The 20,458-nt window shown below is 40.1% G+C and overlaps 1 protein-coding gene across 3 annotated transcripts in view; it reads left to right on the forward strand.

Moving 5' to 3' along the window:
* LOC144013573 (signal peptide, CUB and EGF-like domain-containing protein 3) overlaps window positions 1-20,458 on the forward strand; it is a 118,389-nt gene that overhangs the window by 63,183 nt on the left and 34,748 nt on the right. For 2 of the 3 annotated variants that reach the window (XM_077512629.1, XM_077512628.1), the window contains exons 5-7: window positions 2,118-2,261; window positions 4,302-4,417; window positions 14,416-14,488. In XM_077512629.1, coding sequence (XP_077368755.1) covers window positions 2,118-2,261; window positions 4,302-4,417; window positions 14,416-14,488 — 333 coding nt within the window. Of the gene's footprint in view, window positions 1-2,117; window positions 2,262-4,301; window positions 4,419-14,415; window positions 14,489-20,458 lie in introns of all 3 variants that reach the window. The other variant, XM_077512630.1, reaches the window with a different exon arrangement.

The raw sequence follows: 20,458 nt of genomic DNA on the forward strand, positions 1-20,458 counted from the left end.
CAGTTCGTTGTTACACGTGCTTTATGTGATTTACGTAAATGGAACTGTTGCTGTGTGGCGATCTCACATTAGCGTCAGTCTGCTAAAACCGCATTCGCGGATGGTCGGACGTCGGATTTACCCCAATTGCCGTTTCCCAGTTCCGACCTGAAAACGTTCGAGACGAAAGTAAACCACCAAAATGGCAGCTAGTGATAAATTGTTTTTTATTTTGGTTTTCAAAACACATTTTGACCTCCAGCAAACTTGCCTTCTCGCAATTTAGCTTCATTTATTGCTTTTATCTTACTTCATAAGCATTTCAAACAGTTCTGTAGTTCACCGTCAAATTTCATGCATGGTGATAACGGCATACTGTCACGTAGGTTGTTACGTGGAGTCATGTCACATATTTATGAATGAAGAAAGCTATGTAGTTTTATACTCGAGTAAATTGTGTTTTACCATTCACAATATGTGTTTCCATAGGGGGCGCCATTGAAGAGTGACGTCACTTTGTAGTTGGTCAGTGAAGTCGGGGTACTTATAACCCCACCCCCCACTTTGCTAGTGGGATTTCTGAGTTAAAGGGGGCGTTCCCATACACACTTCCTGGTTTGAAGTCAGAAAAGTTTGACCAATTTGCTTGAATGCAGCATTAGTGTGCACTGGAAGTTGATATCCAATTAGAGCACGAACAGGAAGTGCATTTTAGCTGCCTAAATGTTGCTGACTGAACAGCGTTCAAAAATCAATTTTATGCCTTGTTAAATGTAAAGTGTCTTATCCCATCTTATGTACCGTTTCCTATCTGCTTCCATTACCAATACAGAAGTCACAACTCTCTGTCGACAGATCAAGGGACAGCAGCATATCTAACTCAAGCGCACAAGCAAACCATCGTACACTACTGCAACCGGTACCCAAACGAAAAGTGTTGAAAAATGTGATGGTACTAGTTAGATATTTCTGGTATACTTTCCAAAGAAACTGTTTGAAAATTTGCATATATCAAACGGAAGACCTTCAGACTCAAACTAGTCTGAGTCCTAGTGAGTCGGGTTGCATAAAAACGGAAGAACAGAGGTAACACAGGTTATGGTAGCTGGAGTTCACGTCTATAAATATGCAATTGGGCCTGTTTCCGGCATGCTGAGATTGTTCTCCTGTTGTAGGAACTGTACGACAAGCACACGCAAGTCTCAAGAGTAAGAATGCACAAGGTTATACAAGCTTTAAAAGGTTACAATGCACACGTGCAACTTATTAAAATTACAGGAAAATGTTGGTTTATTATAGAAGTCAGACCTCCAAATGCCCTTCGGAGCGGCAGCAGATTTAATGAGACATTAATGGAGATGTCTTGGAGCTCCCGGTCTCCCTTGCGCACCACAAGAGAAAGCGAAGGAGACGAGATGTGTTTGGTTTTTAATGAGCCGGGGAGCTGGGGTATGTCACTTTGCTGGGGTTTCACAACAAATACATCAAACATCCGTCTTCTCCAGCCAGCCAAGGAGGGTGTCTTGATTACAGCACGGAGCAAAGTAGTGAGAGATCGACTAATACATGAGGATCCTAAGTGGTAGGAGATCTATCCTTCCCTCTTCATCAAGCACTTACAGTACATGCAATCACATACTATACATATTCTGTCTCATTTATGCCATGTTTAGTAAAATTGCCATTAATTAAATGTCACATTTACACACCCCACTGTAGCACTTCAAACTTGATGACATAAAATTTTGATCTGTGTTCCCACAGAGAGTTTTTTTTTCTCTTTTATTCCAACTTTATGGTGATTACCTCAATTAAAATTACAAGTGTACAGGATCAGCTCCTGCTGGGAGTTTTATCCTTCTTTTCTGTAGGCAGACTCCTTTTTATAGCCTAAACCACGTGAACGTGTTCCAACAAGTGCTTGGAAGCTGTGCGAAGGCTTGCTATGCACGTCAGTCACCAACAGTAGGCGTCGATGTGATTTTAGGCCATGTCACAGGCATGTGAACATTTTTTTTTACCCCGCTCACCAGCCCTGACGGTTGGAAAGCTACCTCGACGTAAGCCGTGCAAAGCAGCGTGAAATCTGCGTGATATGCAAGGAGTAAAAGCTCTCGCTCTGTGTCTTTCCTTCACAGTGCGGCCGGAAGGAACAAAGGACGGACCCACCTGCATGGACAAGAATCACGGCTGCGCACACATCTGCAGGGAAACACAAAAGGGTGGCATCTCCTGCGAATGTCGACCCGGATTCCAGCTCACACGTAACTCGGACTGCAAATGTAAGACATAGCTCGTAGTTCATTTCCTTGAAAGGCGTGCGCACACACGCGCATGAAAAAAAAAAAGGGGGGGGGGGGGATTTATAGTCTCTTCAGGAGAAAGGTGATAGGGGTTGGAAACCTTCCGATGATGGATAATTGCACTCATTCCACAAATACCTTCAGGACAGACTCAAAGAAGACATTTACAATACATTACCAGCCAGGAACTAATCTTCTAAATGATCCTCATCAAGAAAAGCGTGCTTGTCAAATAGGGAATGATCATTTACTCAAGCAGGCCAAGTGTTGAGGTTATGTGAAGGGGACAGCTCTGACGGACAGCACACACTTCCTGTTGCCGTGCAACCAAGATCATCCTGTCAGAGCTGGGGCCACGGTTGATGGGGGATTTGTCTGTGTTTGGACAAGGATCGGAGAAGTGTTATTCTATAGTTTTTCTGTGACAGCCCAGGAAAAGGGCAGAAAGGGGCTGGGATGGTCGAGTGTAGACAGGATGGGCCGCCTGCTGCGGTTTTTCACTCTGTCATCACAGGTGTGTTAAAAGTGCCAAAGATTAGGCTTCCTTCAGCAGCCACAGCAGAAATGTGGAGGTAAAAAATTGCAGTCGTCAACGTGTAAACACACATACGACAATAAACGTCGACCACGGGAAACCACGCTGATGTGGCGTGTTCAGGAAATAGGGCAAATTTCATTGCGATTATGAGCGCAACTGCTTCTTGTGATGTCATTCCACTTTCATATTTTCATTTTTGCAGAACTTTGTTTAGTCTATGATAATTAATTATTATGAATTCATTGTTATTAAATTTAGTTTCAGAAGTGACCCTTGGGTGATATACGTGGCAATTTAACAAAACATATATATATACATACACACACACGTGTTTCAATGTGGGCACGTGCGGCTTATAGTCAGGTGCGGCTTATGTATGTACAAAATGCTTTGTCCTTTAGAAATGTACTGGGTGTGGCTTATAATCCGGTGCGCCTTATAGTCCAGCAATTATGGTATATGGCAACCGTGCGCCAGAGAGGGCACGGAACATAAACTAATATAGAACACATTCACAAAACGAACTTTTCAAACTTGTTCCATCTGGCAGATGCTACAGGAGCATCACTCTCAGAACAGCAAGACTAAAAATCAGGTTCTGCCCACACACCAGTCTCCTGAACAAATGACATCACAGACTGTCAACCGCATTGTCGTGTTTTTTCTTTTGTAGTCCTGACCACTTGAACGTTTACACTGTGCAATACTTGTGCAACTTGCAATACATTAATAGTATCTTTCCACATTATATACTTAGTCTTCTTTTTGCACTAACTAGAATACTAGACTATTTCTGCTGTCGAACTTGAATACGCTGTCCTTTAAAATAAGTTATTTCTGTGAAGTTGTACTTATGTGTAGGGATGTTCGATACCACTTTTTTTCAGACCGATACCGATACTCAAACCCTCAGTACTCACCGATACCGATACCAACTGCTCAAAATAAAACGTAAAAATGCTCTTTTAGTTTAAGATTCACAATTTTGAAGTATTTCCAAACCGGTGAAATTTTGGTGAAAAACTGCTGCAAGCTAGTGCCAGTTACAGACAAGGAGGACTCACTTAACGTCTTCCGCCTCTGCTATCAGTCGCTTGTACTCGTCTGCGTCACGAGTACTCGAGTACTTGAAAAAAGGCTGGTATCGGCCCGATACCGATACCTGGTATCGGTACTCGCCCATCCCTACTTATGTGCTTTGTCGAGCCCCGCATTTTCCTTCAGTATTCATCTCTCATGATTTAAAATGGCTCAACTGTATCCTTTGTGGAAGGTCACAAGTACGAATTTCATTGGTCAGTGCTACAGTTGTGTTTTTGCTGTGCATATGACAGATAAAGATCTAAAATCTATTTTTCAAGTAAATACCGAACCCAAATTTAGCTTGTTCCAAATCTTAGACATAAGAAACTATTGCTCATTTGTTTATCTCTTTCTGAACAAAAGTTTGTTATCTTGCTGAATTTTGTGCTCTTTGTTAGTGACGTGTAACTATGGGAACGGTGGTTGCCAGCACATCTGTGAGGAAACAGACCATGGGCCCAAGTGTTCGTGCCACATGAAGTTCGTCCTGCACACAGATGGGAAGTCTTGCGTTGGTGAGTCTTTACACCCTCATACGTCTTGCAAGAAAAACAAAACTAAAACATGGAACCGCACATTTTGAAGTTATGTTCGATGTCCTCAAGTAAATTTAATTTCTGTTTGGAATTGAGTATACTATGATTAGGCAAGTTGAAATACAAGCCTTGTTCCAGTACTTGTGAGTCTTTTCTCTTGATGTGTGACATACAAGGGTAAAAGGCTACCACCGACTGTGCTTTCCCTTTGCTGCTGCTCCAATAACCTCTCACTTCCTGCATCTGCTTCGGCTTCTCTTCCTCCTCCTCCTCCTCCTCTTGGCTGGACTCTGTGCAACAGCTCTACCGGTACCTCTCCATTTCTGCAGCCACGCAGACGGACACACACTCTCCATTAGTTCCTGGGTCAATTCCTCCGCTGCTGCCCGTTGGGGATTAACTCGCACACCTGACCTAACCTACCATTGGCATTTGTCAGTGTTTGCCTCAGTTGACTTAAGTTGAGTAAAAATCATTCAGCTCCTGGAGCATATTGAACCGTGCTGAAGGGCACGTTTCCATCAGATGGGTCCTTCAGGCGAAGAGCAGCCAAAGCGCAGGTCTTGTTGAATACTTTACATTTGACCTTGCGGAATTTACACAGGCATTTGGCAATCAGTTGTATGTTGTTGATAAGTTACAGTATATGCTTTAGCATGACAGTCTGTGGAAGTCATTTTCAGACTTGTCATGATTAAAGACGTCATGTTTATTGATTTTTTCAATGTTCATCCAAGGCTTGTGAATGTAATAGAAACACCTACTCAAATTAAGTACTACTACAGTATGCAATGCTTTTGTGTTTATGTTGGCTTGGACATTGCTTCTCTGTGAGAAGCGTATTGCCAGAATTCAATGCCACTGTTTCAGAACAGGCTGTGGTGATGATTGATTGGTTTTGGAAGGTGTTAAATTTGAGAGCTTGGTTTTGGCGAGCAGCTGAGCCTCTTTACTACCGCAAATCCCAAACGGGCCGGACCTATGTCAAGGTCTGGTCAACCAACCTTCCATTATTGAGAGGCCAACAGGATGCCACAAAGTTGACCACAACCGAATTCTACATCGTAGCCAGGCCATTTCCGAAGCAAAGCAAATGTACTGTTGATGGGCCAATAGGAAGAAAGCAGTTACTTAAAATCTCCGATTCCCCCACAGAGTCAGACTCGACATCTCCTCGACACTCTTATTAGTTGATGAAACCTCAGACAAGCAAGCACGCTGCCAAATGAACCCCTGATGAGGTACTAAGTGATGAGAACACCTCCACCGCTACTGTGTTTCCATTGTGAAACAGTAGTTGGCATATACAGTCAGTAATACATAATGCAGTGTGTCTGTATATATATGTGTATATATATATATATATATATATATATATATATATATATATATATATATATATATATATATATATATATATAAATCAAGCAATAATTACATTTGCACTTAGATTATCCCATATCATGCCCATGTTGTTATGAGTGTGTTACTTAGCTTTCGTCAGGCAAGGTTGATGTGTGCATTTTAATTCATGAAACCACATTTGTTTGGCACACAATGACCTTCTGGGTCAAGTTTGCTATATTCTAAGCGTTTTTTTTTTGTGTTTTTTTGGTCAATTTAGCAGTTGCGTAATGCCTGCCGTTCACCCAAGTGATGCGGCTGAACCCAACTGAGCTCCTGCACATTGTTTGGTGTTTGGTAGCTAGTTTCCACACACAATAATAACCCTAACAACTCATAACTATCTCTGGTACTAAGATTTTTTTCTTCACTCAAATTGAGTAAGCAACAAGCCATCAAACAATAATTCACAACTAGTTTTGAGTTTATTTGATTCAATATATTTCTTTTCTTTTCTTGCAGAACACTGTCTCTAGCCGCTTCGCCCCTAGGACAGGGCTGAGCAAATTCGGTCCTCGAGGGCCGAAGTTCTGCAGGTTTTGATTGTTTCCCTTCTCCAACCCAGCTGATATGTGATCAGCTCCTCAGCAACCTCTGCATAAGCCTGATCACGATCCTGTTGACTGGAATCAGCTTGTGTTGGAAGAGGGGAAACCTCCAAAACCGGCAGGACTCCGGCCCTCGAGGACAGAGTTTGCCCGCCCCTGCTCTAGCCTTATTATTTTTAAGAATTCTAGCCAAGTAAATATTGTTCACTCCATTGGTCTAAATTTGAAGAAATGTCTTTTATAGCACTTAACTCATTCACTCCCAGCCATTTTCACAGAAGCAATCCCGTTCGCTCCCGGCTGTTTTACTGGATTTTGACGTATTTTGCAAGGCCCACAGAATATTGTGTTCTATTGTTATAAACGCATGGAACCTATCAAAAGTAAGATTAAAGTCTCTTCTTTCACCAGGGAAAAAAGTATGTTTCTATCTGTTTCCGTTATGTGGCAATTAGCATTACAATATAAGTTTCATCAATTTTCACAAATCTATTTAAAATTGTAAGTAATTGAGCTTTTTTTCTACATGGCCCTGGTTGATCTCCTTTGCTCTGCTGCCACCTGCTGGCCGTTTGTGTAATAACTACCATTTCTGCAACTGTTCTTTGCAGTTGAGAGGCTGCATCCAAGCCTTTTGTATGCTCTAGCATTTAAAAAACAAAACAAAACAAAAACAAAAAACGTATACATACGTCTTTGGGACACTTAAAACATAAAAAACAAACAAACGTATTTACACGTTATTGGGAGCAAATGAGTTAATTTCAAATATCCTCAATAGTCCAGTGAACGTTTGCAGTATTCTGCAGATGCACTGCCATCCATCGTTCGCAGTGTCTTTTATACCTCTTGCCATATTTTCTTTTGTGGCGTCTCAACATCCATTTTATAAAATGCACCTCCTTCATCCGTTATGTCTCAATTGTTTTTGAGTCGTTATGTGTTTGGCTTTAAAGTCAGCTGGGTGTGGAAGACATGCACTTTTCTTGCCTACAGACACAGAAAACATACGCGCATGCACACCCCCACACACAAACACGCACGCAGACACACACCAGCACTTTAAGAAATATTTGCTCAGTGGCCCATTCAAACGCCACAATCAGATGTTTGATTTAAACCGTCAAAGCAGGTTTATTTTTGCATAAAATGTCTGTGTACCATGCTGGTTCAGATGTCAGAAAGGAGTGGCCATCATGTGGAAATGTTCACGCTGTTGGCAAATCATAAACATTCACAAATAGCAGGCAGATGCAGACACGCTCAGGAGTTCAGTCATCAAAAGAGTTGGCCGCACATTGCAACGCACCCATACACACACACGCTCAAAGTTATACAAATATCCTCACAAATATACAAGGCTTATCGAGCATGCATGTATCACGTGCACGTGGACGCACGCATATTGCCCATAACGTAAACACATTTCACTTTCATTTCAGGTGGTCTTCCATTCATGCTGGCATACTGTATGTGCCCTTTCCCCCCCTGGCTGCTGATACTTGTTTCTGGATGTTGCATGTTGGCGGGGTGGGGAAAGCAGTGAGATTAGCTGTCATGTGCATGCTTTGTAGTATTGATTTATTTCTGTCTCAATCTGGCATCTCATATTTATATAGGCTTTAAAGTCCTTGTAAGTGAAAATAAAACTCTTGCAAATTTGACACACTGCAGGGAAGAGTGTTGATGGCAAGCCTGCCAAATTTGAATGAATAATTAAAAAACACACACACACAAAGTATATGAACTCGGGCAAATAATTTGGCTGTGCTCCAGCTCTCAGTGAGTGTGTCTGCTGAATGTGCTGAAAATGCCCCGCTCGACTTTCACCTGTCACTGAAATACCTTCATACGTCCATCATATGACAATAAATCCCTTTAGGTGAGTAAGGCCGGGCCCCGGGCCCAATTTTTACATAATTCAATCGTGGGCCGAGATTACATCTTCATCAGACAAAGTGTTGGCCTCTAAATCCCTCGTCACTATTTGTGTTGACAGCAGGGAATTATTCCTAAATGTATTCAAATTAGGGATAGACCGATTATTGGCCTGGTGCCAAATGACAACTCTGAAGGCCGATAAAGCTAGCATCTTACTAAATCAGGATTTGTATGATGTTCACAGGCAGCTTTTACTTGTTGCAAAGACATTTCAAACATATTCTGAAACTTTTTCAGCGTCTGCGATGATCTTTTGAAACCTTTTACGAACCCTGATGAAAACCCCAAATTAGCTACATTCGCATGCATTGGTCGCTCAGTGAGATACAGGAAACTTTTCATTTTTCGATTTATTTAAGTTTCCATTTTATAAAAAAAATGGTGATGACACTGGGAACTCCCAGAACTTTATATTAAAATAATAATAAAATTAAGAAATTCTGTTGACATTATGGAATACAATTTACAGTAGAAAACTTTAGGGAACTATTTACTTGCATAGTTTTTATATTTAGCTTGACACATGCTGATGACCCTGGAAGCTCCCTGCAATTTTTGTCATAAATTTTAACCAAAGCTGTCAATTATTTATGTTTAAAAATACAAGAAAAATAGTCATTTAAAAAAAAAAAAATGACGCTAATATTTTCTATTTTACTCTAAATGAATATTGGCTTGAAATATTGGTTATCGGTCTCCTTGACTACTAATAATCAGTATCGGTCTCGGAAAAACAAACAAACGTATAAAACCATATGTAGCGTTGCATCTACACCACCTACACATTCACTTATTTGAAAAGTATGTACTGCGTTGAGCCAGAGAGTATACCTGTGCATCACTTTTAACTCTGGAAATTGTTTTTAGTGTAAAATGTCATACTTTCGCCAAGATCCCTGGCTGTGCTGTGGCCAAAGGTGCGACCCGGGTCCATTTTTATGCCGATTGGTGGTGGATCCCCATTTCACGATGGTTCTTCATAGTTGTTAGCTAGCTGTGTAGACTACCCGGGATTCCCTCTGCTTGTTGCTGTTTATGACGGAGTGAGTTAGTGTCGTGACGTTCACGACCGTTTCGCTCAAAAAGAACGAATCTTTTCAGTGAACGTGAGTGAACGGGTCAGTTCTTGAAGTGATTTGTTCTTTTCTCAGTTCATTTGAGAGCAGCATGCTTCGGTGAACGAATCTTTTGAACGGTTCTTTTAAATTAACTTTTTCTAGTGATTCAGTTCACCTAAAAGAACTGTAATGCCCATCACTAGAGTGAGTGAGAGGCTGGCAGCAGACTAGCAACAGAGGCGTTGATGCACTATGCTGACATGTGCTTTGTTGACTGTACTGTTTGATATTTTATTTGGTGCTCATTAACACATTCCCTGCCAGCCCAAAAAGGCATCATTTGACGTCTTTTTCCGTCAATGGCAGAGAATGAGTTAATTGGCTAACTATTCCCAACTGCTAGCTTGAAGGTAAGCGCGCTCCAAATCACACATGCGCACTCCCCGTGCTACTAACGTCACACATCCTGAGCTCCCCATTACATTCAAGTCTGACCGCAACAGTATCCTTGATTCAAGTCCAAAAATTATCTGGTGATCGCTTTTCTACACCCACTTGAATCTCAATTTGAACGAGAGCTGCGAGCAGCTATATAGGGCCCTCGCAGCCCGGGCCACGTTGGGGTCCTTGCACGTTGGGGTCCTTGCACGTTGGGGTGCTTGCACGTTAGGGTACTGCCACGTTGGGGTACTGGCATATTGGAAGCAAAATTTCTTTGAAAATGGCATAATAAACGTTTACATGTAGAATATTTTTTTTGCCAGTGTGTGTCAAGCTCAACGGGTTTTGGTGATTGTTAAGACCTGCAAAAATCAGCGTCCTTTTTTATTTTTAGGCAATGAGTTGCCCTGATTGGTATTTTTTGTAAAAGTGTATATACACATCATCGCTCGTTGTACTCATTGCACAATGTTACTTTTATTGTCCAAAGGGGCAATCAAAAATGAATAAAACAAAATGGAAACGTACATACGTTTGCATCGGTGTGAAGCCAGTGAACAATTTGAGTGGTGGAAACTAAAATAATATTCATAAATGACTTAGTTATCACACTTAGAATGAGTTTACATTTTTTGTACAAAATACCGTATGTGGGGTATTTTTTTTTTATGCCTCAAGGTCTAGGTGGCGCTGCATATATAACTGAATGTTGTCATAGAGATAACTTCAGGCCTTGACGATAAACATACATGTCAAGTTTGGGATTTTTTGGAGCATGTACCGGGGAGTTATCAAGCATATCCTTTTTCATTGCGAAACACAAATTTTGATGCCCCGCCCTCATCATATAGTATTTCGAAAAGTCAAGATTTTTCCCCCCTGTCGTTGGCTCAGGTCTTGACATTGTCCAGGTCAAGTCTTAACTCAGTCGGATGAAACGTGGAGAAGAAGTGGGCAAAAGTCTGCCCCCTGTAAATGTGCAAAAATCATCAAAAATGAGACATTAAAAAATTCGTAGCTCACTTCCTGTTCATTTTAGCATATGGGTCCAAGAGACTTTTTTGTAGGTCTTCGGCTCCCTCATACACCTAAAAATATTCGTCGTTCTTGCTTAAACGTACAACCGGGGCTGCTTCGTTAAAAATTTCTAGGGGGCGCTATTGATTCTTTTTTTAAAAAATAGCACAATCAACAATAAAATATTGCTCATTGTACCAGGCCAGATGTGTGTGCCAAGTTTCATGAGTTTCTGTGCATGTTTAGACCCTCAAAACTGGCATTGTTTTCTTGGCGAACAGCGCTTAGCCACGCCTACAGCAATTCGCGAAAACTCACAAACTTCGTGTTGTGACACCGTGAAGGCCGAAACCCTCATCTGAGCAAATATGAGGTAGGTCCAGTTAACGTGTTTGGAGAAAAACGTAGAAGAAAATTCGTAAGAAAAAAATATGCCACGAGGTGGCGCTATCAGTAAGATGAAATCTAAGTTCGTAGATGTCTTTAGGGCTGGACTCTCATCAAATGTGTGAAATTTTGAGAAGATAGGATCATCTCGGTCAAGTTAATGCAGCTTTTATTGTCACGAAAAATCTTCAGACTTTGCGTCACAGTAGCGGCCACGCCCTTTGGCGAAAAGTTACAATATTCGGTGTGGGGCATGATCAACATCTTAAGGCTTGTCTGACCAATTTTCAACTGGATCCCTTCAACGAGCTCAGCACAGTAGCTAAAAACGTAAAGTATGACATTTATTGTTACCACTAGGTGGCGCTATATGTATAACTGAATTTTATCATATAGAAGTTTTCAGGCCGTGACTATTACGTTGTATGAGAAGTTTGAGATTTTTCGGAGCTTGAACATGGGAGTTATTAAGCATTTGCTCTTTCTCGACAAATGACATTTTCAAGGCAATATTTGATGCCCCGCCCCCGTCATATAGTATTTCAAAAAGTCAAGGTTTTTTGCCCAGTTGTTGTCTCAGATCTTGAGATGATAAATGCCAATTTTCAAAGTCAACTGGATGAAAAATGTTTGCAAAGGGGGAAAAAGCATGACCACAGTGAATGTGCCAAAATAGGCCAAAATTGGACATTAAAAAATTCATAGCTCATTTCCTGTACATTTTAGCTACATGGTCCCAATAGACTTTTTTTTTTTGTGCGTCTCGGAGTGCTACACGTGCCTGCCAATTTTCGTAGCTCTAGCTCAAACGTGCCGGGCTTGGTTTTTATTTTTCTACGCTAGGGGGCGCTATAGAGTCGTGTTGTTATGACGACTTCATAATATCAAATTTTTCGCCGGGCCCGAAGAGTGCACAAAGTTCAGTGAGTTTTCGTGAATGTTTAGGTACCCAAAATCGCGATCGTTTGCGGAGAATAAATAATAATAATAATAATAATAATAATAATAATAATAATTTTTACAAAAACAATAGGGACCTCGCAGCGGTCGCTGCTCGGGCCCTAATAATAATAATTTTTACAAAAACAATAGGGACCTCGCAGCGGTCGCTGCTCGGGCCCTAATTACCACAGCACAGCCCTAATGTATTATAATTATTAGTTGTGTTCATCAATGTCATCGAGCAGGCAAGATTTAACTGGTGGCAGGCCGCTGGTTGCCAACCTCTGCTATAGGCACATGTTTGAGCCGCAAAAATACATCATCTTAAAGGCCTATCCCACAGAGGAATTAAAGTGTTTTCCGTTGCCACGATGACTCAGGCTAGTTCGCTTGCAGACTAATGTGTCCAAATGTCGGAGACCTACGGCAATGTTGTCCAATGCCTCACCGCCTTGCTCGGTGTTGTGCGTTCACATAACAGAGACACCTCGGGTAAATTTTATTAACCACAACAGCACATGTTATTCAGTCTGCGGTTGAGTGGATAGTCTTGCCTGTTAGAAACTCCTCAATGCTTTTGCGTTTTAGCTTATTACAGTAGTCTGAGTAGCGCAAAATATATTTAAATAATGACACCGGGCTGCTTTGTCCTGGGAAGATGTGTTTATCTGTTGTAGGCATGCTGTAGCTTGCTAGAAAACTGCATGATGTAGTGGTAGAAATGGGCTTCATAATAAAAACTAGCTAACTCACAATTGCGCCGGATAGCCAGTGATGGAATGAAAGTGCTCAGTACATATAGTGGGGGAGAGAAAGCTCAAATTCGTCGCTGGGCTTTGTTTTAGCCACTGCCGAATAATCTGAACAACTGAAATGGTGAAAAAGTGTTTAGCGTAATTCTACAATTAGTACTACATTGTTCTTAGTCTTCGCATGTTTTCAGTAAATATCTTCAAACATTTCGTGTATAATATATTTTAAAACAAATCTTCAAATTCACTTTACAGGGTCTTTAAGGATTTGTTCCCTTTTCAACATGCACTGTAGCTTCTATCACTGTTGTTTTTTTATGGTATGAATGGCACATTTGCTGAGAATAGACACAGCATCTAATTTCAGCATTTTTTTCTAAGATAAAATGGGAAAACAATGAATTTGTAAAATGCTAATATAAATAGTAGGGATGTCACGATAAGGGCAATATCGTGATATCGTGATATTAAAACTGCCACAATATCGTCGTTGTCATGTTCACAATATTTAAAAGGAACACATTTGTTAGAGAGAGAGAGAGAGAGAGAGAGAGAACAACGAACACACAAGTACCGAAAATATTCCCATCCCTAGTTGTTATACAGAAAGTGGAGTTCTTCAAAGTCAGATAAATGTCCACTCAGCTACGAAAACTTAGGCACATGATATATTACGTTAATACGTATTGCATAATTATGCTTTAGAGTGATGCTCTTGAGTCTTACAATGCACTTTTAAAGTATCATTTTGAAATGCATTTCATGCGCTGCTTGTAGGAATAATGATCATAATACTTTCTTCCATGTTAGCATCTAATTGAGTGCACTATTGACATTTTAGACAAACGTAGCCCCTTTAGAATGTATCCAACTAAAAGCCTATCAATTAAAAGCATGTTTTTTGCCGGACCTAGTAACCTTGCAGATAAACCTGACATTGTTGACAAAATGTACAACGTAATACTAAAATATATCTGACACAATGAGAAAGTATAAAACACAAGTTTGTCCCGGACGTCTTTCAGCTTGCAGCACTAACCATTTCTCGCTCTGTCTGACCACGCTCACAAAACTCACGCTTCCCAGCAAGAGGCTCAACTCACACACAAACCACAACTACACTGCACTTTTTCTGCAGTGTGTGGAAGATTGATCTTATTTGCATGACATGCATGCTATGCGATAACACTTTTGCCTTGAGATGTCACCTTCATTTTTTGTTTTAGTTTTATGAGAACCTGTTCACAGGTTCGAAAACAATCATAGTTTTACCATGCTGCTGTTGCCAGTAAGTCTCCATTTACAAGATGCCTAATGTCATTTTCACCTTCTGTATTAAGAGACAGCTCTGAAGACATAATTCCTCCTCATCATGTTACTTCTTTGTACGTGCTGTGAAGCTCAGATGATTGATGACAAACAGGAATGCTGCAAGGTTCAAGTGTAACGCCGGACTAAAGTGGTGTTTTTGCAATGTGTGTGTGTGGGCGTGGGTGTGCGTGTGCATGCAGGGGAGAGGAGTGTCCAGTCCCAGGCAGCCCCACAGCTGTTCCCTAATGGTAAATATGTGTTCCTCTGACTCCTCTCTCTCGGGCAGGGGTGTCCAAACTTTTTCCTCTGAGGGCCACATACAGAAAAATAGAAAGCTGCAAGGGCCACTTTGATTTTTTTTAAAGTTATTTATTATTACATTCATTGCCAGACCAGCAAAAAATGCATCATTTGACGTCTTTTTCCGCCAATGGCAGTGAATGATTTAAACAAGGTAAAAATCAATGAAGCAATTATAAATGGTTGATATAATGTACAGTTACTTATTGAAAACTGCTAACAGTCACAAGGCAAATAGTGACCCCTGTGTGCCACTATAATAGATACGCCTCTCCACTGAGCAGCAGCTGAATCCCAACTTGACATTCTGAACCACAACAAGAACAATCGGTCATCAACTGACCACACTTAAGAACCATTAATTTGATGTGATGTTTTCGCAAATTGGACCTTGACACTAAGCAACAAGTGGATGAAACTATTTTTATTTCTGAAACTGAATTATTAGCTGCAAATTTGTGTCTTTGCGTAGCTAGAAATGTTTAATCCACCCTCTTTTTTTTTTTTTTTTTTAAACAACATTGATAAATTCTTTTTAGTATTTGACGCGGGCCGCCAAAAAATGTATGGCGGGCCACAAATGGCCCCCGGGCCATAGTTTGGACACCACTGCTCTAGGGGTACATGGGTGTGGGGAGTATAAGGAAGCTAACCTCACAGGCACCCATCAGGCCCTTCCACACCCACAAGGGGCATCATCCCTATGACCCTTAACCTCTTCTATCTTCATCTTTCTTCTGTGAATGCCCTCTCTATAACAGCTGTTGCCTGTGTCAAACCGCACCTTTTCAAAACACAGCTGCAAATACAGTTCTTCCAACAAGCAGTAGGGACTTTATGAAAAGATACAGACCAGATACTTGAAGCCCGATTGATTTGTTTGCACACAGATGGTAATTTGCCAAGCACAAAAACCCCATCACTGTAATTGTGATGCCTTTAAGGATGTTTCTTTGTTTTGAGCTAAGTGATCTGAGTGAAATGAAGCTTGTACTGTTTCGAACTCTTAGTCTAAGTGTTCCCCGAATAACATCAGCACAGCCTATTAGCTTTGGTAAGGGAGCCAATAATGAGTCCACGATTGGCACTGAAACAAAGGAGGGAAACAATAGTGTTTAAAGAAGTACACAAGCCATGTGTAGCAGTAGACGTGGAATTAACACTATGTTGGAGATGTGCAGAAAAGATAGCATTATCAAACTTACCAGACAGGTCATGATTTACAAACATTTTAAATAGCACTAAATTGCAAGTTTGCTGTACACAAGATTTCCAGTGAGTATGACTCCCTTTTAGTCATTTTATAATGCAGCCCTTTTTGAAGGGAATCTCACTTAAAGGTGGCGTATGCAGTTTTTTAGCTGCTAGCAAGATTTGAATGTAGCCTCACTTCACTTGTTTTGTCTCAGGCAAAGTCCAATTCCTTCTTTTGAGCTTTTGAAACTTCTTCTCTCTGCTTGTTTTCTAAATATCTACCCAAGCAAATGGGGGATGGCGTATCTTTTCATTTCCAACCGGAGGTGGAGGCCACGGTTACTAAACAAGTCTAAGTGAGACTGCGACGGTGTACCCGCATGTGCACCAGAAAATGATTGATAAAACCCCTGGGTTACACCTTCTTTATCTACAGTCTGATTGTCTATTCTTGTTGTAGTGCGAAAAGTTCATCCTCCCATCCCAGCCTCTTCATCCAGATATTCTGGGGGGGATGCCGAGGCGTTCTTAGGCCAGCGAGAGATAGACATAGACATCTCCAGCATGTCATCCCCGGGGCCTCCTCCTGCTGCCCGGAACACTAGGGAGGCGTTCATCCTTATCAGATGCCCGAGCCCACCTCATCTGGCTCCTCTCAATGTGGAGGAGCAGTGGCTCGGATCTGAGCCCCTTCCAGATGACCGAGCTCCCGAGGCCTAGATACTAGTGATGTGTCGTCACGAACGAATCGAGTCTTTTGAACGGCTCTTCAACGTGAACAAGTCTTTTATCGAGAGCCTTTCATCCCCCGACAACAACTCCCCTAGCTGTCACTAGACAGTCAAAATATCGCTGGTGCATTGTACACATGCACGTGCTGGTCAATATATGTAAAGTGTTGTACACTACACTATATTTTCTTATGTTCCAAGAGAATAACATTTAACTCATTCGCTCCCAGCCATTTTCACAGAAGCAGTCCCGTTCGCTCCCGGCTGTTTTACTGGATTTTGACTGATTTTGCAAGGCCCACAGAATATTGTGTTCTATTGCTATAAAAGCATGGAACCTATCAAAAGAAAGATTAAAGTCTCTTCTTTCATCAGGAAAAAAAAGTGTTTCTATCTCTTTCCATTTTGCAGAAATTAGCATTAGAAGAGAGCTAAGTTTCATCAGTTTTCACAAATCTATTCAAAATTGTAAGTAATTGAGCTTTTTTTTCTACATGGCCCTGGTTGATCTCCTTTGCTCTGCTGCCACCTGCTGGCCGTTTGTGTAATAACTACCATTTCTGCAACTGTTCTTTGCAGTTGAGAGGCTGCATCCAAGCCTTTTGTATGCTCTAGCATAAAAAAAACAACAACAAAAAAACAATGCATAAATACGTTTTGGGACACTTAGAACATTAAAAAAAAACGTATTTACACGTTATTGGGAGCAAATGAGTTAATTGCATGTTATTTTTTTAGACTACTCCATATGTATTTTTTAAAAATGGCATTGCTATTTTCAAAAATGCTAAAAAAAAAGAAAAAAAAAGAAAAAGAAAAACATGAGATCCAGTCTTTTGTGCTTGATATAGGTTGAAATTGTTGTAGTTCATTTTACAGCCGTATAAGTTTGAGTCTGAGATCATTTCTTACACTGAGCTGGAGTTGTAGCTTGATAGACATCCAATATCACTAATCCATTTTGATCATTTATCTTTTAATAGCAGCTACATATTGCTAGATAAAGTTGGGATATTTATCTCCTTAAAGTAGATAATGATGGTAGATATGGGCATGTCACTGTCAATGACATTCCCTGGAGAGATCAGCGCCAACGCTACCATAGTATCAGTTGTATCAGAGCTGGGGAAAAAAACCCAAGCGCTTATCCTCATTAGGCTTGCAGTGGATCTGGTAGTTTACTCTTCTTAATATTGATCTGACTGAGCCTGATTAGATGTGACGGGCACAATGTGCTGATCCTTCTGCAGACAACTTTCTGTGGCTCTTTCTAAATGTGTTTGTGAAACTGTGTATCTGTCATGTTTGCAATGCATATTCATTCTACAAACCCCAATTCCAATGAAATTGTGTAAAATGTAAATAGTATAATAGTAATATTCTCTCATTTTAATACAATTCCTCCCCCAGCCGTTCCAAAACAGCTGGGGGTGGGGCAACACGAGACTGGATAAATTGAGAATGGTCAAAACATGTTTCTGCAGGTGACCAGGTTAATTGGAAAGAGGTGAGTGTATTGATTGTGCATACAAGGACATACAATACCTCACAGGCTCATTTTTTCACAAGCAAGGATAGTGCGAGTTCCATCACTTTGTGAGAAAACTGAATACAAAATATTTTATAACAAATTATTTTCAACATATAATTGCATGGAATGCTGGGATTTCATCGTAGTCAAAAATGCCATCAACAGATTAACTAATTTCATCCTAGCAGTCCCCTTCAATACCTGCCGTTTTACTGGATTTTGATTGATCTTGCAAGCCCCACAAAATATTGTGTTCTATTGGAACATACCAAAAGAGTGATTAAACCCTCTTCTTTCATCAGAAAAAAAGAAGTGTATTTCTATCTTTTCCCGTTCTTTAGTTATAAGCGTTAGAATATAGCTAAATTATGTTGAAATTCCAGTTCCTGAGGGAAAAAACCCAAAAAAACATAACCTTCCCAGCAAGTAGAATTCTCGCGGTATTTGTACATCTTGTACCGCTCCCACTGATACGTTTGAAGCCGACCATTTTTAGGTCGGACCAATCAGGTGTTGTTTAGGGTGGGATGAAACCAATAAGCGGCGATGGCGGGGTGGAAACAAACAAACAAACAAACCTTACAGGCGATTGGACGCTGCAATTAATTCTGTTCTGGCAGAATTACTCACCATTTCCTTGATGAATTTGAACAGCGAGAAGGAGCTTTATGCATTTTTATCTGGTAAAGATGTTCGTTTGTGCATCATCCCCCCACCCCCGAAGACAAAACGGAAGATGACATTTTCATCCGTTACATTAATTGGTCAAAACAAATGTGCAAAAATGCCTCATTGTCCAATCAGCTCGTAGTATTGTACAGCAAGTCCCTCCTGTCCCGAACACATCTGCCGAGTTAACTCCCAGATTGATAATGTAAAGAACTTCCTTGAGTGAATCACAATTATCAAGATGGCTTGTCAGGTTAAAAAAAAAAAAAAAAAAAAAAAAAACGTAGAAAATGAGTTTTTTGTATAACTTGGACTTTAACACTACTTTTTTTTTTCTTTTCGCTTGCTCATTGCTTTTGCTCGACGAACAAAGCGTCATTCCTTGACGTGCAGCAACTCGATCGCCGCCGTCACACTTTGATGAGCCGATGCGGATGCTTTTTTTTTTTTTTTTTAAAGCCAAAAAGCAATCCTGCAGCGTTAACTGTTTGGTTCTGCGGATCGCTTATTTTCGACTTCCTCTCTGCTTCTCCGCTGCTTCTCTATAACACTCTAGTAGTGACAGACATTTTACAGCTTGCCTTAAATGTGTGTAGAAATTATATGCTTAATGATGTTTACAGGAGGAAACTTATATATTTTATATTAAAGAATTATAACTGTAATTAAAAAAAAGATGTAATTTAAAAAAAAGAAAGAAATACAAGTGCACACAAAGCGCCATATATATCTGATACATTATTATTTTCATATTTTTATCAGCCTAAAATTTTGGAAGTTACATTATATATTAATTTCGTTCCTCTTCACAGTTCTGTGCTAATTTGTGTTGATTGATCATATAAAATCTTAATTAAAAAAAAACAACAACAACATTGAAGTAGTGAGGTGGAGAAATGTGGTTAAGTTCAAGGGGTATGAATACTTTTTCAAGGCACCGTATGTTGTCCAAGCAACGACTTTCCCAGGGACGTCCATATTTATTTCAGCAAGACAATGCAAAGTCACATTCTACATGTGTTAGAACTGCGTGGCTTCGTATTAGAAGGTTGCAAGTACTAGACAGGCTTGCCAGCAGTCCAGACCTGTCTTCCATTGAAAAATAATTAATAAGCACAATATATGACAATGGAGTCCCCGGACTCAAGTTCAAATAATTCCACCTTAGAAGCTTGAACAATTAGTGTCCTCAATTCCCCAAACGCTTTTTTGAGTGTTGTTAAGAAGAAATGTGATGAATGTCAAATGTGGTAAACATGGCCCAGTTTTATTATTATTATTATTATTATTATTATTATTATTATTATTATTATTAGGGGTGTTAAAAAAAATCGATTCGGCGATATATCGCGATACTACATCGCGCGATTCTCGAATCGATTCAATAAAAAAAAAAATCGTTTTTTTTTTTTTTTTTTTTTTTTTTTTTTTTTTTTTTTTTTTTAAGAGCTCAGAATTGTTCATTCGGTATTCGGATTCAACGGATTCAACGTCTTATCATCATTGCCTTTTTTTTTTTTTGTGTGTGTGTGAATCGATTTTTAAACTTCCATTTTTAATGGAAAAATATTCAACAAAACGTCTGACTTCGGGTTAGGATTCACACCTTGAGCATGGAAGAATGTTATATGAATGGAACATTAAGCCTTAATATTTTATTTTAATGCTGTTCAAACATGAAACAGATTACAACCTCTATAAGACTGAAATTTCAGATAAATAAATAATACATTTTCATATAAATCTTACACTCTACAAGCTTACTGATTAGTATTTTCTAAATTTGAATGAAA

This window comes from Festucalex cinctus, chromosome 2 (genome assembly GCF_051991245.1).
Source record: "Festucalex cinctus isolate MCC-2025b chromosome 2, RoL_Fcin_1.0, whole genome shotgun sequence".
Classification (NCBI taxonomy): domain Eukaryota; kingdom Metazoa; phylum Chordata; class Actinopteri; order Syngnathiformes; family Syngnathidae; genus Festucalex; species Festucalex cinctus.